General features: G+C 46.3%; 1 protein-coding gene across 1 annotated transcript; it reads right to left on the bottom strand.

Annotated features, from left to right (window-relative positions):
• Positions 1–3,284: 3,284 nt before the first annotated feature.
• LOC142496863 (terminal nucleotidyltransferase 5B) lies at positions 3,285–18,489 on the bottom strand. Its single transcript, XM_075603897.1, has 2 exons — positions 17,665–18,489; positions 3,285–10,133 (listed from the first exon to the last, which is right to left on the bottom strand). Exons 1-2 carry the CDS (start codon positions 17,842–17,844, stop codon positions 9,108–9,110), a joined length of 1,206 nt encoding a protein of 401 aa, XP_075460012.1. The 5' UTR covers positions 17,845–18,489; the 3' UTR covers positions 3,285–9,107.
• Between the last annotated feature and the right edge of the window lie 399 nt (positions 18,490–18,888).

Below are 18,888 nucleotides of genomic sequence, written 5' to 3'. Positions count from 1 at the left end.
ATGCGGCTCCGCAGAATATTAATGCACAGGTGTCTCCACTACAGGAAAAGGTATTGGCCCGGCCCGAATGTCTATATCCCCCAGAAACGGATGCCTGTGAAGACAAGGGTACAGTGAGAGCTGGGGGCACCACTCCACTGCAAAACGAGATGGTAAAGTTTGAACGTCCTGAGTAAGTTGTGCGCATCGGTAAGTGTGACTACAATGCCGTGGCACTACCATAGTCTACTTTCCACAAGGCACAAAATGCGATGGAGCACAGTAAGAATCCAGTCGTACTGCAGTGCCCATGGGGTTCAAAGTGGATTCCTTGCCATGAGGCCAGCCGGTATAAAGATACAGTCTCGGTTGAGAATGGGACGGAAGTGTGTCCGTAATCCTAAAATGAGAAAGACCTCCCAGATTGTCCAGCGACAGTCCCAATGGAGTAAGTTAAGGAATCACGAAAGAGATGCTAAAGCCTACGGGTCTGCCGACTGTAATAGAGAGGCGCCATGGGGTGCACTTGGGGTTAATGAGAATCCCGCCCAAGTTGAAGTACTGAAGATAAATGGTGTGAAACCAAACACAGGACTTGTGGTGAATGACCGGTCTCTAGTCTCAAACGCTGAAGGAGAAAGGTCCAAAATCCATCACCGCTAGAGCGGAGTTACTGTTTTCACAAGAGAAGGCCAAACAGTCACTGGCGAGTGAACGCAAGGAGCTGACCAACGAGGTGAAGGCTCTTCTACAGGGTGAGGGAGACTGCGCACAAGAGGAAGAAGACGGAGATGCATCCTTGGGATATGCAGATCAAGGTCACAGAGCGGGATAGAGTCCGGGCTGAGCTGGCAGAGAGAGCCAGCAAACGAACAAAAGTTGTGAATATGGCGCTCTTAGCTGGAAGTACAGAGAATAAATCAGTGCTTAAGTGTCTATATATAATATAGTGCTTATATATAATAAAGTGCTTATATATAATAAAGTGCTTAAATCATCTGATAACGTGCTCAAATATAGGTGAATAAAAATAGTGACAACAATTGCAGCTTCCACCCTTTGGAGGACAGGCGGATGTCTTCCTCTATAGAATGCTTGATAGTAGAGTTTGGGAGCGTAGTATTTCACCCAATATGAAAATAAAACTCCTAGTGCAAGATTGCATATATGATGGGGATAGAGCTAACTTAAAAAAAAAAAAAAAAGTCCTTATGGATATACACTCACATTCTATCATAGAAAATAACGCAGTATCCAAACTCAGTTGGGTGCCTGTGTGTATGTGGTGTCAACTTCTATAGTGGTGATCTTGTCAGACGTTCAGGGTTTCTCAAAAAAAAAAAAAAGATAAGATACCATAGTGCGATCTATGCAATAACAAGATTTATGCCATTAAAAAAAATAAGAATCACACTTACATACAAGCGTGAGACATCAAGTAGAACTAAAGATGCAATCAGTGAGCCTGATTACTGCTGCCCGGGGCTGTTCCTCGAGGTGCTCGTTTGGCGTTCTGGCGTCTCTCCGGTTGGTGGATCGTCCGGTTCCCAGGTCACGTCACTTCCAGCTAATGAAACGCAAATCTTTGGAATGCAGAGGCACTGGACATCCGCACGGTCTAGCATGGAATGGCAACTACGCGTTTCGCACGTATTGATTTCTGACGAAGCCGAATACGTGTGAAACGCGTAGCCGCCAGCATTGCCATTCCTTGCTAGAACATACGGATGTCCAGTGCCTCTGCGTTCCAAAGTTTTGCGTTTCATTAGCCGGCAGTGGCATGACCGGGGAACTGAAAGCTCCACCAAACAGTATTGCAGCGTAACCCACCAACCAGATCTTATACCAAACTGTAACCCCAATTCTGAGAGCGGCAGAACGTGGGTCAGGGGACAGATGTATCTCAGTCTCCCAAACAAACACTGACAGAGACCCACTGACGACACTCTCCCTTTCAACCCTGACATCCACTCTCTCCCTACACCTTGCGGTCTCTGCTTCTTTTGCTCTCCACCTCCTCTCGCCCATCTCTTTTTGTCTGGGCTCTCGCTTCCTCAGCCCTGGATATTTGTTTCTGAGCTCTATCTTTCTGGCCGTCTCTCTCCCCCTGGCAGTCTCTCTGTGATTGGCTGTGCTCCCTTTGGCCTAAGAGCAGCCTTATAAGGACCATTCTGCACAATATAAACACTCTCTCTCTGGCTCTTACATATGGGAACAAAATTAATTGTGTTACTCACCCACATACTACGCATGGAATCCTGGGGAGGGGGGAGAACGGGTTGTCCCTCATATTTAAACCTTTGAATCAGTGTGTGACACTGAGACAGAGGGAGCCCCTCTCCTGTGTGACACTGACAGTAGAGGGGCTCCCTCAGTCTGTGTGAGAAACACACGCAGTCTCCTTTGTGTTTTCTGCTGCCACCAACACAGCCCTTTCCTTACACAAACCAAAAAAAAAAACTTGAACATAAAGATCCTGTGTTGGACTGAAAAATATCCTCCTACTTTGACCCGTAGTGTAACCCCTTTCCTTCCAGAGAGCCCTTTCCCTGCCAGGGAGAGCCCTGCAGCACATCAGTCTAACCCCTTCCCTGCCAGGGAGAGCCCCGTGGAGTGTTGCAGTGCAACCCTTCCCAGACAGCCCTGCAGAGTATTGCAGTGTTGTAACCCATTCCCTGCCAGAGCCCTACAGACTATCACTGTGCAATATTTCCGTGCCAGATCGAGCCCTTCACTATAGCCCCTTCTTGAGAACGCTAGACCTTTGCAGTGTACTCCCTTACAGGTTTGTAACCCATAATCATGTACCCCACCTCACCCCCTTGTTCTGTTCCCGTAGAGTGGAGCGATCAAGTAGCGCTTGTGATGCTACCTTTGCTCGCTCCACGAAAAGTATTAACCTCAACATTACCTTCTAAGAAGCGTACATTTCCACCACGATTACCCTGCCACTGCAACCTGCTGGCAATAAAGGGGGTTTAATAGTGCCATAACACCCACCCCACCATGCACTGCAAGCTATGTTCAGAATGTAAATCCCAAAATTACTGGAGCTCCTATTTTATTCCTTTTTTATGGCAATCTTCACCTTTTACTCCACCCCAAGGCATCGGAGGTGTGAATGGTTAAATAAAAAAGTTATATTTAAGACTGCAATTTGCATTTTGGGCATGCCTGAAACTGCCGATTCAATTCAAAGATGGCCCAGGAACAAACTAGTTCTGTCTTGATGTCATCGTGCAGAAGATTGAAAACAAAGATGCTAAATTAATCAGCACGTTCACGCAAAAGAGAAGAGACGGAGGTTGAGAAAATATATCTTTTTATTTATTTTTGTTCTTTTAAACACACCCTCAACTGAAAGGGTTATTTTTTTTTAAACACATTCCAAATAAACACTGCTCCCCCCGATAGGATATACCAAAAAAATAAAAATACCTTTACAAGCTTATGTCGCAAATAAAAATGCGTTGCAGCAATCGAAGAAGGGCCACGTGGAAATATTACTCCAGGCTTATACTGAATTCACCGCAGCAGAATGGTAGCATAGTTTCATGTACGTCATTTGAACCCCTTTCAGCACCAGAGGCCTGCAACACAATGCTTTCTAGCACTGAAAGGGGACCCAGGTTTCAGCTTCGCAACCAAGAACCTTTATGACAAAAACAATAAGGCACGAGTTTAACTAGAATAAAGCCTGTTAGCCGAGTGCTACTTCAATAAATCCATGCATGCAAAAGGCTACAGGGCTGCTAACCCCTCCCTCAATGCAGTGGGGAGTCTGCAGCACGCTGGCAGTGTGGGGGTTAAGGATGTGCTATGCTTACGGGAATGAGCTGAGCAAGCAGCTTGTACAATGAAGTCACTTAGCTCCAAGGGAGAGAGAGTAACAGACCTAAACTTGGTCACACAGGAGGGGGGGGGGGGGGGGGAGAAGAGTTTTAAATGTCCGGAGTGTCTGCGGTTCAAGGGGAAAAAAACACTAAATAAAAGTATCCTTTGCACGTGGCGATATTCTAAAAAAAATAAATTCAAAACCCTGCATGGCACTGAAGGAAGATTAGGGACAGGCTACTGCAAAAAGCAGTATTTGCCCAAAAGGCTTCATTTTTGAGTAGGTACATAAAGAACACAACTAATAGGAATTACATTTTTATGGGATGCAGGTCTACATACAGTAGGGCGATAACTCAAACCGCACATCGCGTGATTTACGAAGGTTCGTTGCAGGAGGACGCGTCCAATTTGCCTATTTGAGCCCATGACTTAACGCCAGATCTGATGCGTTAACCCACAACAGCCCTCAGGTGAATCATCCTTTAATAATTTAACACACCTGCTAAATAAATAGCTTCCCTCCGCCAGCAACCTTGCAGGGTTATCTAAAATGTGCTTTACACACCAGTGGTGTGTGGTTAATTAACAAGCATTTGACAGCGTACACGGCCTGTATTTACACACAACCTAGACCATAAATGGGTAAAAACAGCCTCCCAGGATTGCATAGTAAGGAAGATGGCATTTAGCTGCCCACATACAGAAAGGAGGAGCTAGGCTCAGGTGCAAGGAATCCCTCTATAGCAAGGTAAAGAGTGGGCACCCCAGGGTATTTTTTCTTGTGGCTTCCACATGTAAGAGTTTAAAAACAAACCACTTCAGGTTGTCACCAAGAGGGAGAATTCATGTGATACAGCATACCATTATACGCAAATGGTTACACCACCCCCACTAAAGGAGACAGCAGATTGTAAAATGGATTCAGAATACCCCAAAACATGAGATGCGTCTCCCCCTAAATATAGGGTCACTTTTATTAGAGGCCGAACAGGAAACAACTTATCCCTTCGCTTCCAGACATGTTAGGATCAACACATCGCCAGCCCATCAGGGTTAAAGCAATTTGTGGGTGTACAAAGATACGCTGCAGTCTAATTTTGACCCTCTAATTCAGGGGTACGCAAACTGGGAGTCGCAACATTTTCCAGGGGGTGCAGTGGTTACAGAGGCCCTGCGTTCTTCCGCAATGCATTTAAATTAAATATCAGGGGGTGGGGGAAAAAAAAAAATGATAGGTCTCATGAGGCCTCTGCAACTTTCTTTAACCTTGTCTTCAGCAACACATCACCATGGCAACGCGGCATCAACCGACAATGCGGGGTCATGGTGCCATGGCAATGTGCCGTCACTTGAGCACACGTCGTCATTTGACGCAGGAGACAAGGTAAGAAGGGGGGAAAGTTTGCACACCCCTGCTCTAATCTATGGCAGGAACCAGTGACTGCAGCTTTGAAGCTGTTTGATGTAGTAATGAGTAGCAAGTTTAATTTCAGGCAACAATGCAATAAATCTTCACCTAGTGCAAAGTCGTGAGATGCCACAACACCCTCTAACACCCTTCCCCACAGCTTGCAACATTTCACCGTTTCCAGCCTGCAACAGATCACTGCCCAGTAAAGAGAGCTATGCATGGATAAAGGGAGCCTAGTCAATCCCTTAGGGTCACACTAGCACCCCCTTTCCTACAATACAGCTTCCAACCATAAACTCACCACAGCCGTTACCCAGCATCAACATTCAGGGGAAGAAAAGAGTAATTAAAATGCTGGGACAGAAGTTATCTGCAGATAATTCCAACATACTACTCAAAGATCGTATTCAATATGAGAAGTGGATGGTAACATGGTTAAGGATGCATTAATTTCCATTCATTTAAAAGTAGGACCTTAAAACCAACTAGTGATAGTCTGAGTCAAATCTACACAAGTGACGCAGTTTACATTTTCACATTTTAGTTAAATTATATATTTAAAAAGGATTTAAAAATGTCTAGATTTTTTATGTATTTTTGTAAAGTAAGTTTGCAGATATGAACCAAGACATGGGAGGGGTTTGATTCTGTCTGTGCAGACTACATAGTTCAGCACAAGCAACCAGCCAAAGTGCCCGTCTCCTCCCTCTTAATTGGCTCTAGCAGGGTCACTGGCTGGCTGGAGGTTACAGGAACACCTTATGGACAAGCCTCCCCCTCACAGGTCCTGCAGAAATGAGTAAAATCTTCCCAAGTGTCCCTCACTCCAGCAACCTTCCTAGGACCTGCTCATGGTATACCAGGGAAAAGTCTCCGCTCACATTCTAGGAAGTGTCAGGTTAAAAAACAAACAAAAAAAAAAAAAAAGTTTTCCCGAAACATTTGTAATGTCGTAATTAAAGCAGAGCATTATAGAGTTTGCCTTTTTGCAAGCAAACATATGGAAAAACAAGGTGGAGCTGGGTTGAGGCCCTGTGCGCTTTCCCCAAGGCATTGAAATTAAATGACGAGGCATCGCACGAGGCCTCTGAAACTTCCCTTACCTTCGGTGACGTGTCGCCATGGCAACGCGGCATTAAATGCCGCAGCGGGGTCACGTGACCTCGCAGCGTCATTTGACACTAGGGACAAGGTAAGGAGGGGGTGTTAGCAGGCAGGGGGCGCAGGGAGAAAAGTTTGCGCACCCCCGGGTTAGAACTAGGGGAGGGCATGAGTACATGTCAGATTACTGTATACTTGTGGGTCAGTGAATAAATATCCCTAGAACCACCTCAAATCCATGTTGCAAGTGAAAAAAGTTAGCTCTATTGCTACATCTATTTATAACAATGTACTTGTTTGATGGACTTTATCAGAGTTCAGTTTAAAGCGGCAATCCAAGCAATATCCTACAAGTGTTTTTTTTAAATAATAAAAAATTAATTGGTGTAGTCAGATTATTACTAAATGTATTTTAAAATTAAACCCTTAATTCCATTATTAATGAAGATAATGGAGCATCCTTGGATTTCTATAGCAGGTTTTAACACCGCCCAAGCAGTGCAAGATCTTACCAACACTTTCCTGTTTGTGATAATTTGCGGATAATATTCCCAGCAGTTTGAGCCATAAACTAACAATATTACCGTAGTAATACAAGGTTACACCGTAGCTGCCTAGTTACACCGACTGAAGGATTGATTTGAAACAGAAAGGCAGCCATTTAGTGAACCCTGGAAAGCAGGATTTTGCTTAACGATTACAGGGGAACGAAGCGATCGGCAGCTTAGGTAATTAATTAGTGTTCAATAAAAAGTAATCTAAGGCTGCATATATTTTTTAAAAAGTAGTTTTTTTCAAGCCGCTTGGATTGCCTCTTTAAGATGCAGAATGGTATAATATACATCTGTTAAGCAGGGGTGGCCAACTCCAGTCCTCAAGGGCCACCAACAGGTCAGGTTTCAAGGATATCCCTGCACAGCTGACTCAGATGTCAACTGAGCCACCTGTGCTGAAGCAGGGATATCCTTAAAACCCGACATGGGGTGGCCCTTGAGGACTGGAGTTGGCCACGTCTGGTTTAAGCCATGTTCAAGCTTCCGCCAGCTCTAATCCAGGTAGAGCCATGCCACAGGCCGAAGGGCAGATAAGCAGCTTTAAAATGTTATAGGCCACTCCAGCCTTGTCCAAAAGCAACTTCAAGAGGGGTTCACTACACTGTGTGGTGTCATTATGGTGCAGGAAGATTTTATTCAGTCATTTTTTAATTTTCCAGTCCTCCAATTACAAAGGACGCTTCCCCCACCTGTCAGGGAGAAGAACTTTCCGAACAGGAGATCTGTTATCAACACACAGACACAGGCACAAAAACATAATGTGTTCTGCCAAGACAGCTATTAAAAAAAATGTGATTAGCATGAAGGGTACACCAAAAGCCTGTTAGGCATACCATTGTTCATAAAAATACAAGGTAAAATCCACAGCATTATACCCTCCCATGGAGCTGCATCGTGACTCACTCCTAAAAACTTTCCCGACTGCTCCAGCAAAAAGCCATTAGTCAAAGAGACAAGGTTATTTCTTTGTACGAATGTTCATTGCCTCAAACCCCTCAGTGCTGGGGGGGTGGGGATCTTACTTTAGCATGGAAGGTGTAAAGGTGATGCTTTAATAATGCTACGTGTGCACTTAACCCTTTTGCAGCCAGAAAAATTGCTGGTCCAGACCGCAAAAGGGTTAAAGAAAAAAAAAAAAACAATGGAAGGTTTGTGTGTGCTGAACACGCGAGAAAATACTGGTCTCGCCTTTGGTAGCAGAGGGGCCTGGGATAAATAGCCTTGCAGAGGTGTAACCTGCAGTTCGACATCCATTGAATGGAGATGATCGCACCTAGAGTCTAACCATCTCGCACAAAATGTGATCCCTCTTCGCCAAGGAACGGCATATATCTGGCCTTCCTGGTCGCCAACTCAAGGCCAAATCATTTAAAAAAAAAAGAAAACAAACTATAACCCGTAAAATAACTGTCAAGAATTGGAGAAACTGTTGGCCAATACCTCCCCTTCCTCTAGGGGATCCTAAATCAGTAATAGAGACTGCATTGGCAGTGGGTGCAATACAGGGAAGGCACCCGCAGCTCCCACTGTTCTGCGGCTAAATCTATACAGTGCAACAGGGATGTAATCTGTACCTGACGGGGTCCAGTAACGCAGGCCATGCACAGAACTATCCCTTCAGCACAGCGGCCGAGGCCCATACTGCACTGAAGGGGTTAAGTACCCTTTCTAGCACCTTTGGAGAAAATCTAAGCGATTGTGTGAATCTCTGGCTGACAGTTTGGGATACTTTAATACTGAAATCGCAGTAAGCAGAAATCTAGGAATAAAACCATCAAATGAACTAGTCTACATTGCTTTTAGTATTTCAGGGATACAGGCACTTGTGTTCGCCCCCTCTTTGGTCCTTTAAAAAAAAAAAAAAATATAACACAAAATGTCCTTTATGTACCAATGTGTGAGCCTGCATCAGTAACTCAAATAAAAGCCCTGTGCTTAAAAACAAAATCCTCAATGCTGTCATACTGTAGCAGTACAGTCCTTCAGTCTAAAAAAGTCCTGATTCTACTGGGTGAGCTGCAAGCTATAATAAGCTTTCTAATCACTGCATGATAGCCACCGATTATAGAGACCTGCAGCCACACACCCAGGTGCACTGATCTTATGTGGAATTTTTTTGTGTTTTTTTTTTTAAAGATAAGATTCCCATTCATTCTGTCGCTCCTGTACAAAAACACCCAGGCCAGCAAAAGCCTCCCGAGTCAGTCTGTCCAGTCAGTGGCCTGTCAGTGGCAGCACGGAAGCCACGTCTGGTACGAGGGGTTGCAGGACACGAGTGGCTGCACATGGGTGAAGTAGTAGCTGTTGTAGTTCATCTCGCCCATGTAGGGCGCTGGCTGGTAGTAACATGTGATGTTGGGGATTGTGGACAGCAGGCTCTGCTCTGACATCACCCTCACAGCCAGTGAGGCAATGAGGCTGAGCGTCTGCCTGCGCTCGTGTCCCATCAGGCATACTGTGCTCTCGTTCACCACCCGGTGGAGGGTCATCAGGCAGTCGTAACGCTTGTCCTCCATGCCCACAAAGTGGTTCTGCAGGTAGCACTCCAGCTTCCGCTGCTGCTCCCGTATGTCTGGGAAGTCTATGAAATAGCGAGAGCACATATACCTCTGCATAGTCTTCATGTCCACCTCAGACTTGGCCTTGAAGCCCCTCACCAGCAGGTTGCAGTATTTCAGCAGCCCTCCCCCCCTGATCTCCTCCGGATTGCGTGTGGCGATGACCCTGTTGCGCAGATGGTCCATGGCCTCCTCAAAGTCCCCGTACATGCTCTCCCCAGTCACAGTGGGGTGGAAGCTCTGGGACATTGGGTTCTCTGAGCACTCCCCAAACAGCAGCAAAGAGTCCAGAAGGATTTGGAAGGAGTCTACGCTGAACTCAAACTGGCGCCTCAGCGTGTCCACAAACTTTAGCTCTATGTTCTTGCCGCTGTTGTTGGACAGCGAGATGAGGCTCCAACGGTCGTTCTCGTTGCAGACTTTAACCAACTTCTGTACATAAGCCTCCTTCAGCGTCATGGGAGTGATCTTCTCCTTGTTGACACCTGGGGGCAGGAAGTCAAGGAGGCAGTCCAGCACGGCATGCTTCACCACCTGGAAAGCATCCGGGCCTTTCAGGTCCACCACAAAGATGAGGTCCAGGTCCTTGTAGCCCAAGCTGCTGTCCTGGTGCAGCAAGTGGCTGGCAGCAGAGCCGTTTAACCGCACGTTGTGCACCGGGATTCCCTTCTGTTCCAGGCGGCTCCGGACAACCTGTGGGGGAATTAGGAAGAAAGTTAACTTTCTTTGCTAGGAAAGGCAGATAAAAACAGGACACGCTTACTGGGTAGGCATTTGAATATTTCTACCCAGAATCCTATTCTGCACCTCAAGCACTGTATAAATCTAGGCCTAGTCGTATAATGCAGCTGTACAAAAACGCCAATATACTCTCATTTGGCCCAAAGGTAAGGAACTTGTGTTCTCGGTCACTGCCCGGCTAGGCTTTGTGTTCTTAAACTGGAGGAAGGAAATCTTACACAGGTAAGCAAACAGCAGATTAGCATTTAACAGTGTCTTTGTTTCCCGACCGGATTGGTCTCACTATCCAATGAGCCGTGCAGCAGTGTGCAAATTCGCACACTTACATAAGCAGAATGATGGGCATCTTCCAACAAAGGACAGATGCCCAGTGATGGGTAATGTTCCCTTAGCTGGCACGTACAGCTGTAGCAAGGCAAATTAAGATGGTGTAGTGTTGCAAGCATTTAGCAGATCCCAGGTTTGTTTCCAGTTGGTGAGCTGGAAGCCCTCTAGTAGCATATTTAAAGGGAAGGGGTTAGAAATGCTCTAGCTTGTGACAGTTGTAAGGACCTGACATCCCCATCACAGCTTTGGTGGATCCAATTCTTAGCTTCCTCACATCTGACTCACCGAGAGGCACACAAGATTTCAGTCACTTAAACCAGGGGTGCTCAACTCCAGTCCTCAAGACCTATCGGGGGGAAGGCGAGCTTGAGGACAGGAGTTAAAGCTGCAGTTCAGTCTTTTTTTTAAATTTTATTTATTTTTTTACTTCAATAGTTTCATGTGGGCAATCTCTAATTACCTATAGAACTGTATAGCTGCCAGTCAATTCGTTCTCCATGTATTGATAGGCGAAATTTGGTGACATAATTAGAGCTGGCATATGTTTTTATTCTGCCTCTGTCAATCAGTGGAAGCTCATGAATATTCATGAGCACTCCTGCACTGACATGTGCTAGAGGGAGGGCAGGGCTGACAAAGGGGTGTGCCAGGGCTTGTGACAGGACATGAAGGGCAGTGCCTTAGCAAATGGCTGTTAAAATAGAATACAAGAAAATTGGTCTTTCAAAGTTGTTTTTTTAAAAACAGAAAATGCTAAAAGTATTTTTTCTTACTACAGAACTGATTTATTAAAAAAAACCACATGCAGGATATTGACTGAACTGCAGCTTTAAGCACCCGAGTTAAACTACAAGGATCGTAACTCGTTTGCAATGTATTGTTGTACCTCTGGCAGAAAAGGGGTCAAGAGGCATAGCTTCTAGCAAAACTTTTAGTGCAGCAGCCTACCAGTAAGCATGGCAATATGTTAAAGGGATTTAATGCATCACAGGTCAAGTTATATTTGTATATAAGAAACTGAAGTGTTGGGCATGCATTGTAACCAATTGTTTTTAAATGCCATAATTTCCTGAAAACCTATGAGCTGCCAACATTGGTTCACAATATTGCATTTGAAGATCAGCATCCTGCTGACAGGGCTACCTGGACTGTATAGGACTAATTTCCCCAATTGTTTAGGAAACACTACAGGCTCCAGACTGCACGATAGTCCCATATACTGCAGCTGCTCCCGAGAAGACGCAGCTCAGCAGGTTTGCAGCTACATGCTGTGACATGTCCATATAGTACAATCTTCCCCAGCGTCTGTCTTAATGTCTATCAGGCTTCCAAGCTTTGATCTTGCAGGTGTATCTTCAGCAGTTTTAATCTATCATAAAAACACTATCCCTAGCCAGCCAACATTATGCAACCTCTTGCACACCAGACAAACTCTACAGCAGCCGTGTCAGAGCTTGGGAGAAACAGGGACCCCCATGAAGTGCAGGCCACCTGCTTCTCTAACCTCCACCAGCAAACAAATCCCTACCACCACTGCAAGGTCTGACAGGCATTTGATATGGCCGTCCCCGATTCCCTCTAGCAAACCAGAATGACCAACAGACGGGCCTTTTCCTAAACAAGACATTCACACACAGATGGGATTGGAATAGCCCAACAATTTGGCATGGCAGAGCTATCAAGTACTGCAAAACCAAGATATAGATATATCTATCTCTATATATATATCTATATATCTGCAACAAACACCAGCTTGAAACCAAGACAGAAACAAGTGAGACTTATTGCTGAACTATTAAACACTGCAGCGCTGCAATGCATTGCAGGCCACTGGCAACAAATGGGTTGTTTATTGGAGCAGATCACCAAACCCAGGGCTTGAGGGCCTGGAACATGTCAGTGTTGCCACATACTGGCAAGCGGGCACAGATTCCAGCTGACAAGGTATTAAACTGAGGCTTTAATGCAACTAGGACATGACTCTTACATAAGGGCTTAAATGGGAGGCCGAGCAAATATCCACAGCTATTACCTGAACACAGAAAGCAGGAGGGACCAGTTCCTTTGATGATGCAAAGCATATGCATCCGACAGGTATTTATATATAAATATGAGTAGCATTGGATTCCTTGCGGGCCGAGATACCGTTTGACAAACATAACGCAGGGGTGTTGTGCATGAGCCAGAGCGTACTCAGAATCGCATCACAAAATGCATAGAAACCAGTTTTACGGGAGTGAAACTACTAGATCATGAGCTAATCCCCTTTGCTGCCAACAATGCAGAACGGACCTTACTGGTACTATCATAACAGGGATACAGGTGAAAATCCCCCCCTGCCTGTGACAAATGCAGATTTAGGAGTTAAACAAACAAAAAAAAAAAGTGGGAAGAACTAAAGTTTGGAAAGAAGCATCTCAAACTACCACAGAGGCAGCAATGACTCCTGGTGGTAAAATGGTAAAACAGTCTTCCATTTACTAGACTATACAGTAATCTTGGTAAATATTGGGCCAAGTCCCTTTCATACACTAAGACAGGACACTCCATAAGACACCTTTGTAGCAGGTTACAGTAAATATGGCTCATTAAGGCCCATGTAAGGTGCCTGCCAGCATGGATGAAGTGTTATGGGGTGACACACACCCATTTCAGAATTATAAAAAACGCAGATTTGGTCTAATACCCAAGCAGAATACATCTTGCCGACTGTTGGTCTTCTACTAGTCTATCCAAGAGAAAGTGCACAGATCAGAGCGGCCTGCTTCATAAGCCCTCAAAGACCAAAATGGATTGACATTGAAGGATGGAAGGGTAAAATGCTTTTTGGCCTAACCAAATACTGCACTGTTTAGGATTACTTTCTAAAGAACCAGTTATTACTAGCAAATAAGATAGGGTGAAAAGTTATTTTATGGGCAGAGATGCATTTGATTGCATCTAAAACACTGATAATGCTGTTATTTTCCCAATCGTGCATTGCAGCATGCACAGGTATATTCACTAGACATGAACACACCAAGAAAACTGGGTACTGCATCCATACTCTGCACAAACGCTGAAGCAGCAAAAATAAGGACGGCTCTTGTAATTTGCACACCGCCCTTCAGTAGCAGCTTACACACCAAGAACATGCCAGACATGACACACTCACATCACACCTAGAGTCTGTAAAGGTCTGCACCGTCTCACCTGTAGTTCATGAGGGGCTTGGAAATGCAGAGGAAGAACAGGTGTTTGACTAGCCAGAAAAGGTTCTGGAAGTGAATGTGTTAAGCAAGCAGTTCTCAACCCCAGTCTTCAAGACCCCCCCCCCCCTTCAACAGGTCAGGTTCTCAGGATATCCCTGCTTCAGCACAGGTGGCTCAGTCTTCAACAGCCACCTGTGCTGTGAATCAGAAATATCCATAAAACCTGACCTGTTGGGGGCAGGTGTCATCTTGATGACAGGAGTTTGAGAACCCCTGGGTTAAGCTCACCCAACCGATACCATGCATTGCGGTAACTGACAAATTGAGGCCGTTTCCACCTTAACTGGATAGCTGATCAAGTATAGTGCACATGGGAGAAGGCCCAAGTTAAACAGCAGGGAGCGGTGGCCAGTAAGGGTGCCGATGTGCCAGTTTAAACTGCCTACCTAGGGCCACTTACAAGAGATCACCTCCCACTACTGCCCCCCAACAGAATGCAAGCACTGCAGGGAACAGCCAGAGTGTACGGATATTCTGTGACCAATGCAGTGAACATTTACAACTGCCAGAAGCACAGTTAATAAACTGGTGGCATGATCTGTAAGCAACATCTGTCCCCTCAAAGCTTGGGATCTAGTGGACTACTTGGAGGGAAGTTAAGTGTTAACATTTCAACTATACAGGTCTGGGGTGTCGAGCCTTGCTTCCTGCACCTTAACCCCGTTGCCATCAGTGGGGCCTCCTATACAACAAGCCTATTCCTGTCACCATCCTTAATTACAAGTTCCACTGGTGTTACCAGCATACTGCAATAATGTCTGCACAGCAGACTCACTGCGTGGCAATGTCTCATGGGAAGGCAGGATTGCAGTGTTTTCACAAGGGAACGCACAGCTCAACTTGTGAAATGACAGTGCTGTCATCGCAACGGACAGCACTTCACAAGCCTGGTTACCTCTGGAAACACCCAATCTTTGCTATAAAAACCCCAGTAATAAGTGATGCAGTGTACTACATTAAAGCAGCCTCTGCCTTGGTTTATGGATGTGACTCATAACCTGAGTATGCTGAAGTTACCATGCAGACTGGGCAGGTATATAGTCACCGCGAGAACATCCTTTGCAAAGTTCCAGCACACAGCACCTTGTAATTGTTATGAAGGCCTGGATAATAGCCGTTCGTGTTTGGGTTTACACAGCAGCTAATAGCGGGCGTGGAAGGAGAGGTTATTTGTCACCAGTTATTACCAACATTAACTACATAGTTCACATTAAATTTCCTTTGCTTTATTAACTCACTTTAATCCCATGGGTTTAAGAGATGTCACAATTTAAGCAGTTTTACATTTAAAGCCCCTTCATAAAATCCCGTGAACTTCACCACGAGCAAGGCTCTAAAGCAACACTTCTGAATCCTTATCCTTAAGAAAATTGTTTGTGCAATTTGAAGGACTATATTAATGCACAAAAACAATTAGCAAGTAATTAACAGTCAAACCATTAATTCAATGTATTATACACATTTACATTGTAGAAGCCATGAAAAACTAGTACACACAAAGGGGTATTTTAACTTATGGATAAATCAGTTAACCCATTTGCTACAAGAAGGGCATACGATGCATTGCTGTGGCAGGGGGGATGCTTTTTAAACAGGGACCAGCTCGATTGCATAACTTGTTGTGTTGTATGGTTGTGTGACTGGGCAACAAGATAAATTGGATGAATAACCTTTTATGTGCAAGATGCCACAGTTTGCAGTATTTATTACCAATAGTGGAACAGCATGCACTTTTTGGATGGGGAAAGGAAGTCAGAGGCAGACATCCTAAATGCGACAGTAAAAAAACCCAAAAGGATCTTTTATCCATCTGAACAACTTCCCCTAAACTGCAGCAGTTACTGCTGTAATGGGGCGTTCATATCTTTGGCGTCACTCTGCAGAGTTGAGCTTTGCCACTAAACGTGTCTCTAAAATCACGCGACTGTTAAAGTCCATGAGCAGCAGACTCCATACTTAAAGCACGCGTGTTTTAATGTTGACTGCGCTGCAGAATGATGGTTCTTTATAAAGATGCTTTCCGCCACTTACACGAGACAAGGACGGATTGTGCGTTGAAGGCTAAAGGTTGAGGTTCTGTTAACCCTTTTGCGTTGCGGAAACGGTGTTAATATATACAAAACAGACTAGCAAGCAGACAGAATTTGTCAGCAGTTAGAGAACAAGCTGCTGATGTATAGTGGTGGGGGAAGGGGGAGATCTGGGTGTAGAGGAGTGGGTAGCAGTTGCATGGGGCTGTAGATGCCAGGCCCCTGGCATGGGGCCCACGCGAGAGCCAGATATACCCTCTCAGCACATTCTTCCTGCCGGCTCAGTCCCAGTAGGGAGGCCATGCTCTAATACAGAGCTGTACTGCAGCAGGGCAAAGGTCACCGATCAGACTCCAATAGAACATGTTCTTAAAGGGGTACAACCAATTCACCCCCAAGTACACTAAATGTGCAAACCCATTTAAACATGTATCATACATACAAACTATATGTATTCTACAACCTATAGATCGATACTTAAACATACTGTACACAACATGGATCTATATAGATATCTACACATACAGTAGACCATATCCTTCATTTAACTCAAATACAGATCTACTTAAAATCTGTACGTGAACAAAATCCTGTTGTGTAAAATTGATATAGATATATTATGCACATACGTAGCCCCAATCTCACACTATGGAAACTGGGTATTATTGGCACAACTTTATTTTCGCTGCCAGGGTTAACTGGGAAGAGCGGATATTAATTGTAATCAAAGTTCTAGTATAAAACTTTAAAGGTTGCCAGCTCCCCCAGCCTTGCAGAGAAAGGGTTAGATGGCCTAAAAAGGTGATAAGCTCCGATTGCAGCCCGTGCGTAGGTAGCTATTGAATGACACGATGGTGACTCCCGGGAGGGGAGGGGAGGGGGGATGTCACCTCTCTGCACGAGCGGCTTGGAAGTCAATGCTGTATTAACCTCTCCAGTGCTGTGGAGAAGGGCACGGGGCCGCATGGCAAGGTTGGGGGGGGGGGGGAGAGGTGGGGGGGGGGGGGGAGAGGTGGGGGGGGGGAGAGGTGGGGGAGGAAATTTAAGGAGGGACAGAAAGCTCTTAACCCGCTCGCTGCCAAGGAAGGCGTTAAAGGACGACCTTTAAACCACATGTGCTGCAAAGCATGGCGAGGGGACTATGGGGGAGGGGGGAAGGGTGTAGAGGTCACCCTTATAGGAACCCCAATACCCATACACAGGGTGTCCCAGACTTTAACCCTCCGGCGTTAAAAAGGTTTACAGTAACCCCTCCCTATGGGCTTAAGTACATCCCCATCACACACATCCTAGATACCCGAGGGGGTCTCCTATGCCAGCAGATAGCAACTGAAGGCGGGGGTCCACCCCAAGCAGGGAAGTGGTATAAGGGAGCAGGCACGGAGCCCACCAACCTTTACATGAAACACTAGGGAAGAGGAGGGGCGTTACTGACAGGAGCCGCATGCCACCGAGAAATGGCCACCGTATTCCCCCCCCCCCACCCCCCCCCACCCACGGAGGAGCCAGCGGCACTGACAGGGACACCATATAAACCACTAACGGTAAAACCCGGTCACCGCGAAATTGGTGTCTTAAATGGAACCCAAATGATGTCGGGCACCTTCAAAATTAACCCCCGATGTGCCTGAGCCAAGGGAGTATACCATGCCCTGCACGATCATAGGGCCGCTGACACCATGCGACACTGCCAGGGGGTGCCCATGCATAAGGGCAGCATGGAGTTACAGGGAGGGGGGAGGGGAAAGAGACACCAAGGATCACCCTAGGAATAACCCCTTCAGCGCCAGAGGGCCGGCACCATGCGTTGCTGGCCCTGATGGGGGTTTAACGAGGCGCGGCCTCACCCTGGCAGCCCCCCTCTCACTTTCTTACCTGTACGAGGTGGCGCGGGCGGGCGGACAAGGTCGGGAAGTTACCCCGGCCGTGGATGGGGACGCTCTCGCCGAGAATGGCGTCGAGGCGCCGGACCTGCGTCCAGGACAGGACGCTGAACCGCGGGGAGGCGGCGGCAGCGGCGGGGGGAGGAGAGGGTGGTGGGGACGACGACGACATGCTTCTCGGTAACGTGAGGGACAGGTTATTAGGCCTCGGCTGCTCTGGGCTTCCTGGTCTCTTAGCAACAGGCTCCGCGCGATCTCTCTCTTCTCGGGTCTCTTAGCAACAGGTTCCGCGCGAGCTTGTTCTTCTCAGGTCTCTTAGCAACAGGCTCCGCGCGAGCTTGTTCTTCTCAGGTCTCTTAGCAACAGGCTCCGCGCGAAGCTTTTCCCCCCACCTCCGTGCAGTGGCCTCGCCCTCGTCTCTTAGCAACAGGTTCCGCGATGTGTTTTTTTTCTTCTCGTCACAGGCCTCGAGGTTAAAAAATAAATAAATTAAAAAAAAAACCCGTTTTAAAAAAAAATAAAAGTTCGTAAAAAAAATAATAACTTAATGTAATGGCGTTTCTTCAGAGGATTCAAATTAGCAGAGAAAAAAGTGTGAGAGCCGAGGGGGAAACTGAAAGCAATGGGAAATGACAGGCAGATTGTACAATAAAACTGGGCTGACTTCTTGTGCACTCAGTGAGTCTCCGGGTCCTCCGTGAACCTGTCCGGTGCGGCTGTCAGGGCTCAGGGTGGGTATCTGGGGCGGGTCACGGGGAGACAGTTGACACACGCGGAGACGTCTACTTTGACAGCCGGAGATCACACTGAGCGCCGCCTCCCTGCTGCTCGGGCATTTATATAGCTGGCCTAAACGCGCGCTCATTGGGTCTCAAGCCCGTCACTCTTCCTCCGCCTCCTGAATCCCACCTGTGATTGGCTACAGCGACTAGTTTAACCTATAACCCCACCCACTGCCAACTGCGTCATGCAAAGCAGCAACGCTTTACTATTGGACGGCTGCCAGCAGACCTTCAACCCTATTGGTTCACTCAGCAGAGAGGAATCCCGGCGCTGATTGGTCGACCGTAATGTCAATCAGTTTAAAGGGAGCTGTCAGTGTGCCTGGGTAGCATGAGAGGCGAGGTAACCCCTTCAGTGTCGGATAGAGCAGAGTATGCGCCATCAACTGAATCACTATGATTAAAAGTAGTGACACTGTGCATGCTCCTATCAA

Source organism: Ascaphus truei, chromosome 6 (assembly GCF_040206685.1).
Source record: "Ascaphus truei isolate aAscTru1 chromosome 6, aAscTru1.hap1, whole genome shotgun sequence".
Lineage (NCBI taxonomy): Eukaryota > Metazoa > Chordata > Amphibia > Anura > Ascaphidae > Ascaphus > Ascaphus truei.
Note: the sequence above shows the minus strand (reverse complement) of the source record. Positions and strands in the feature narration are given on the sequence as shown.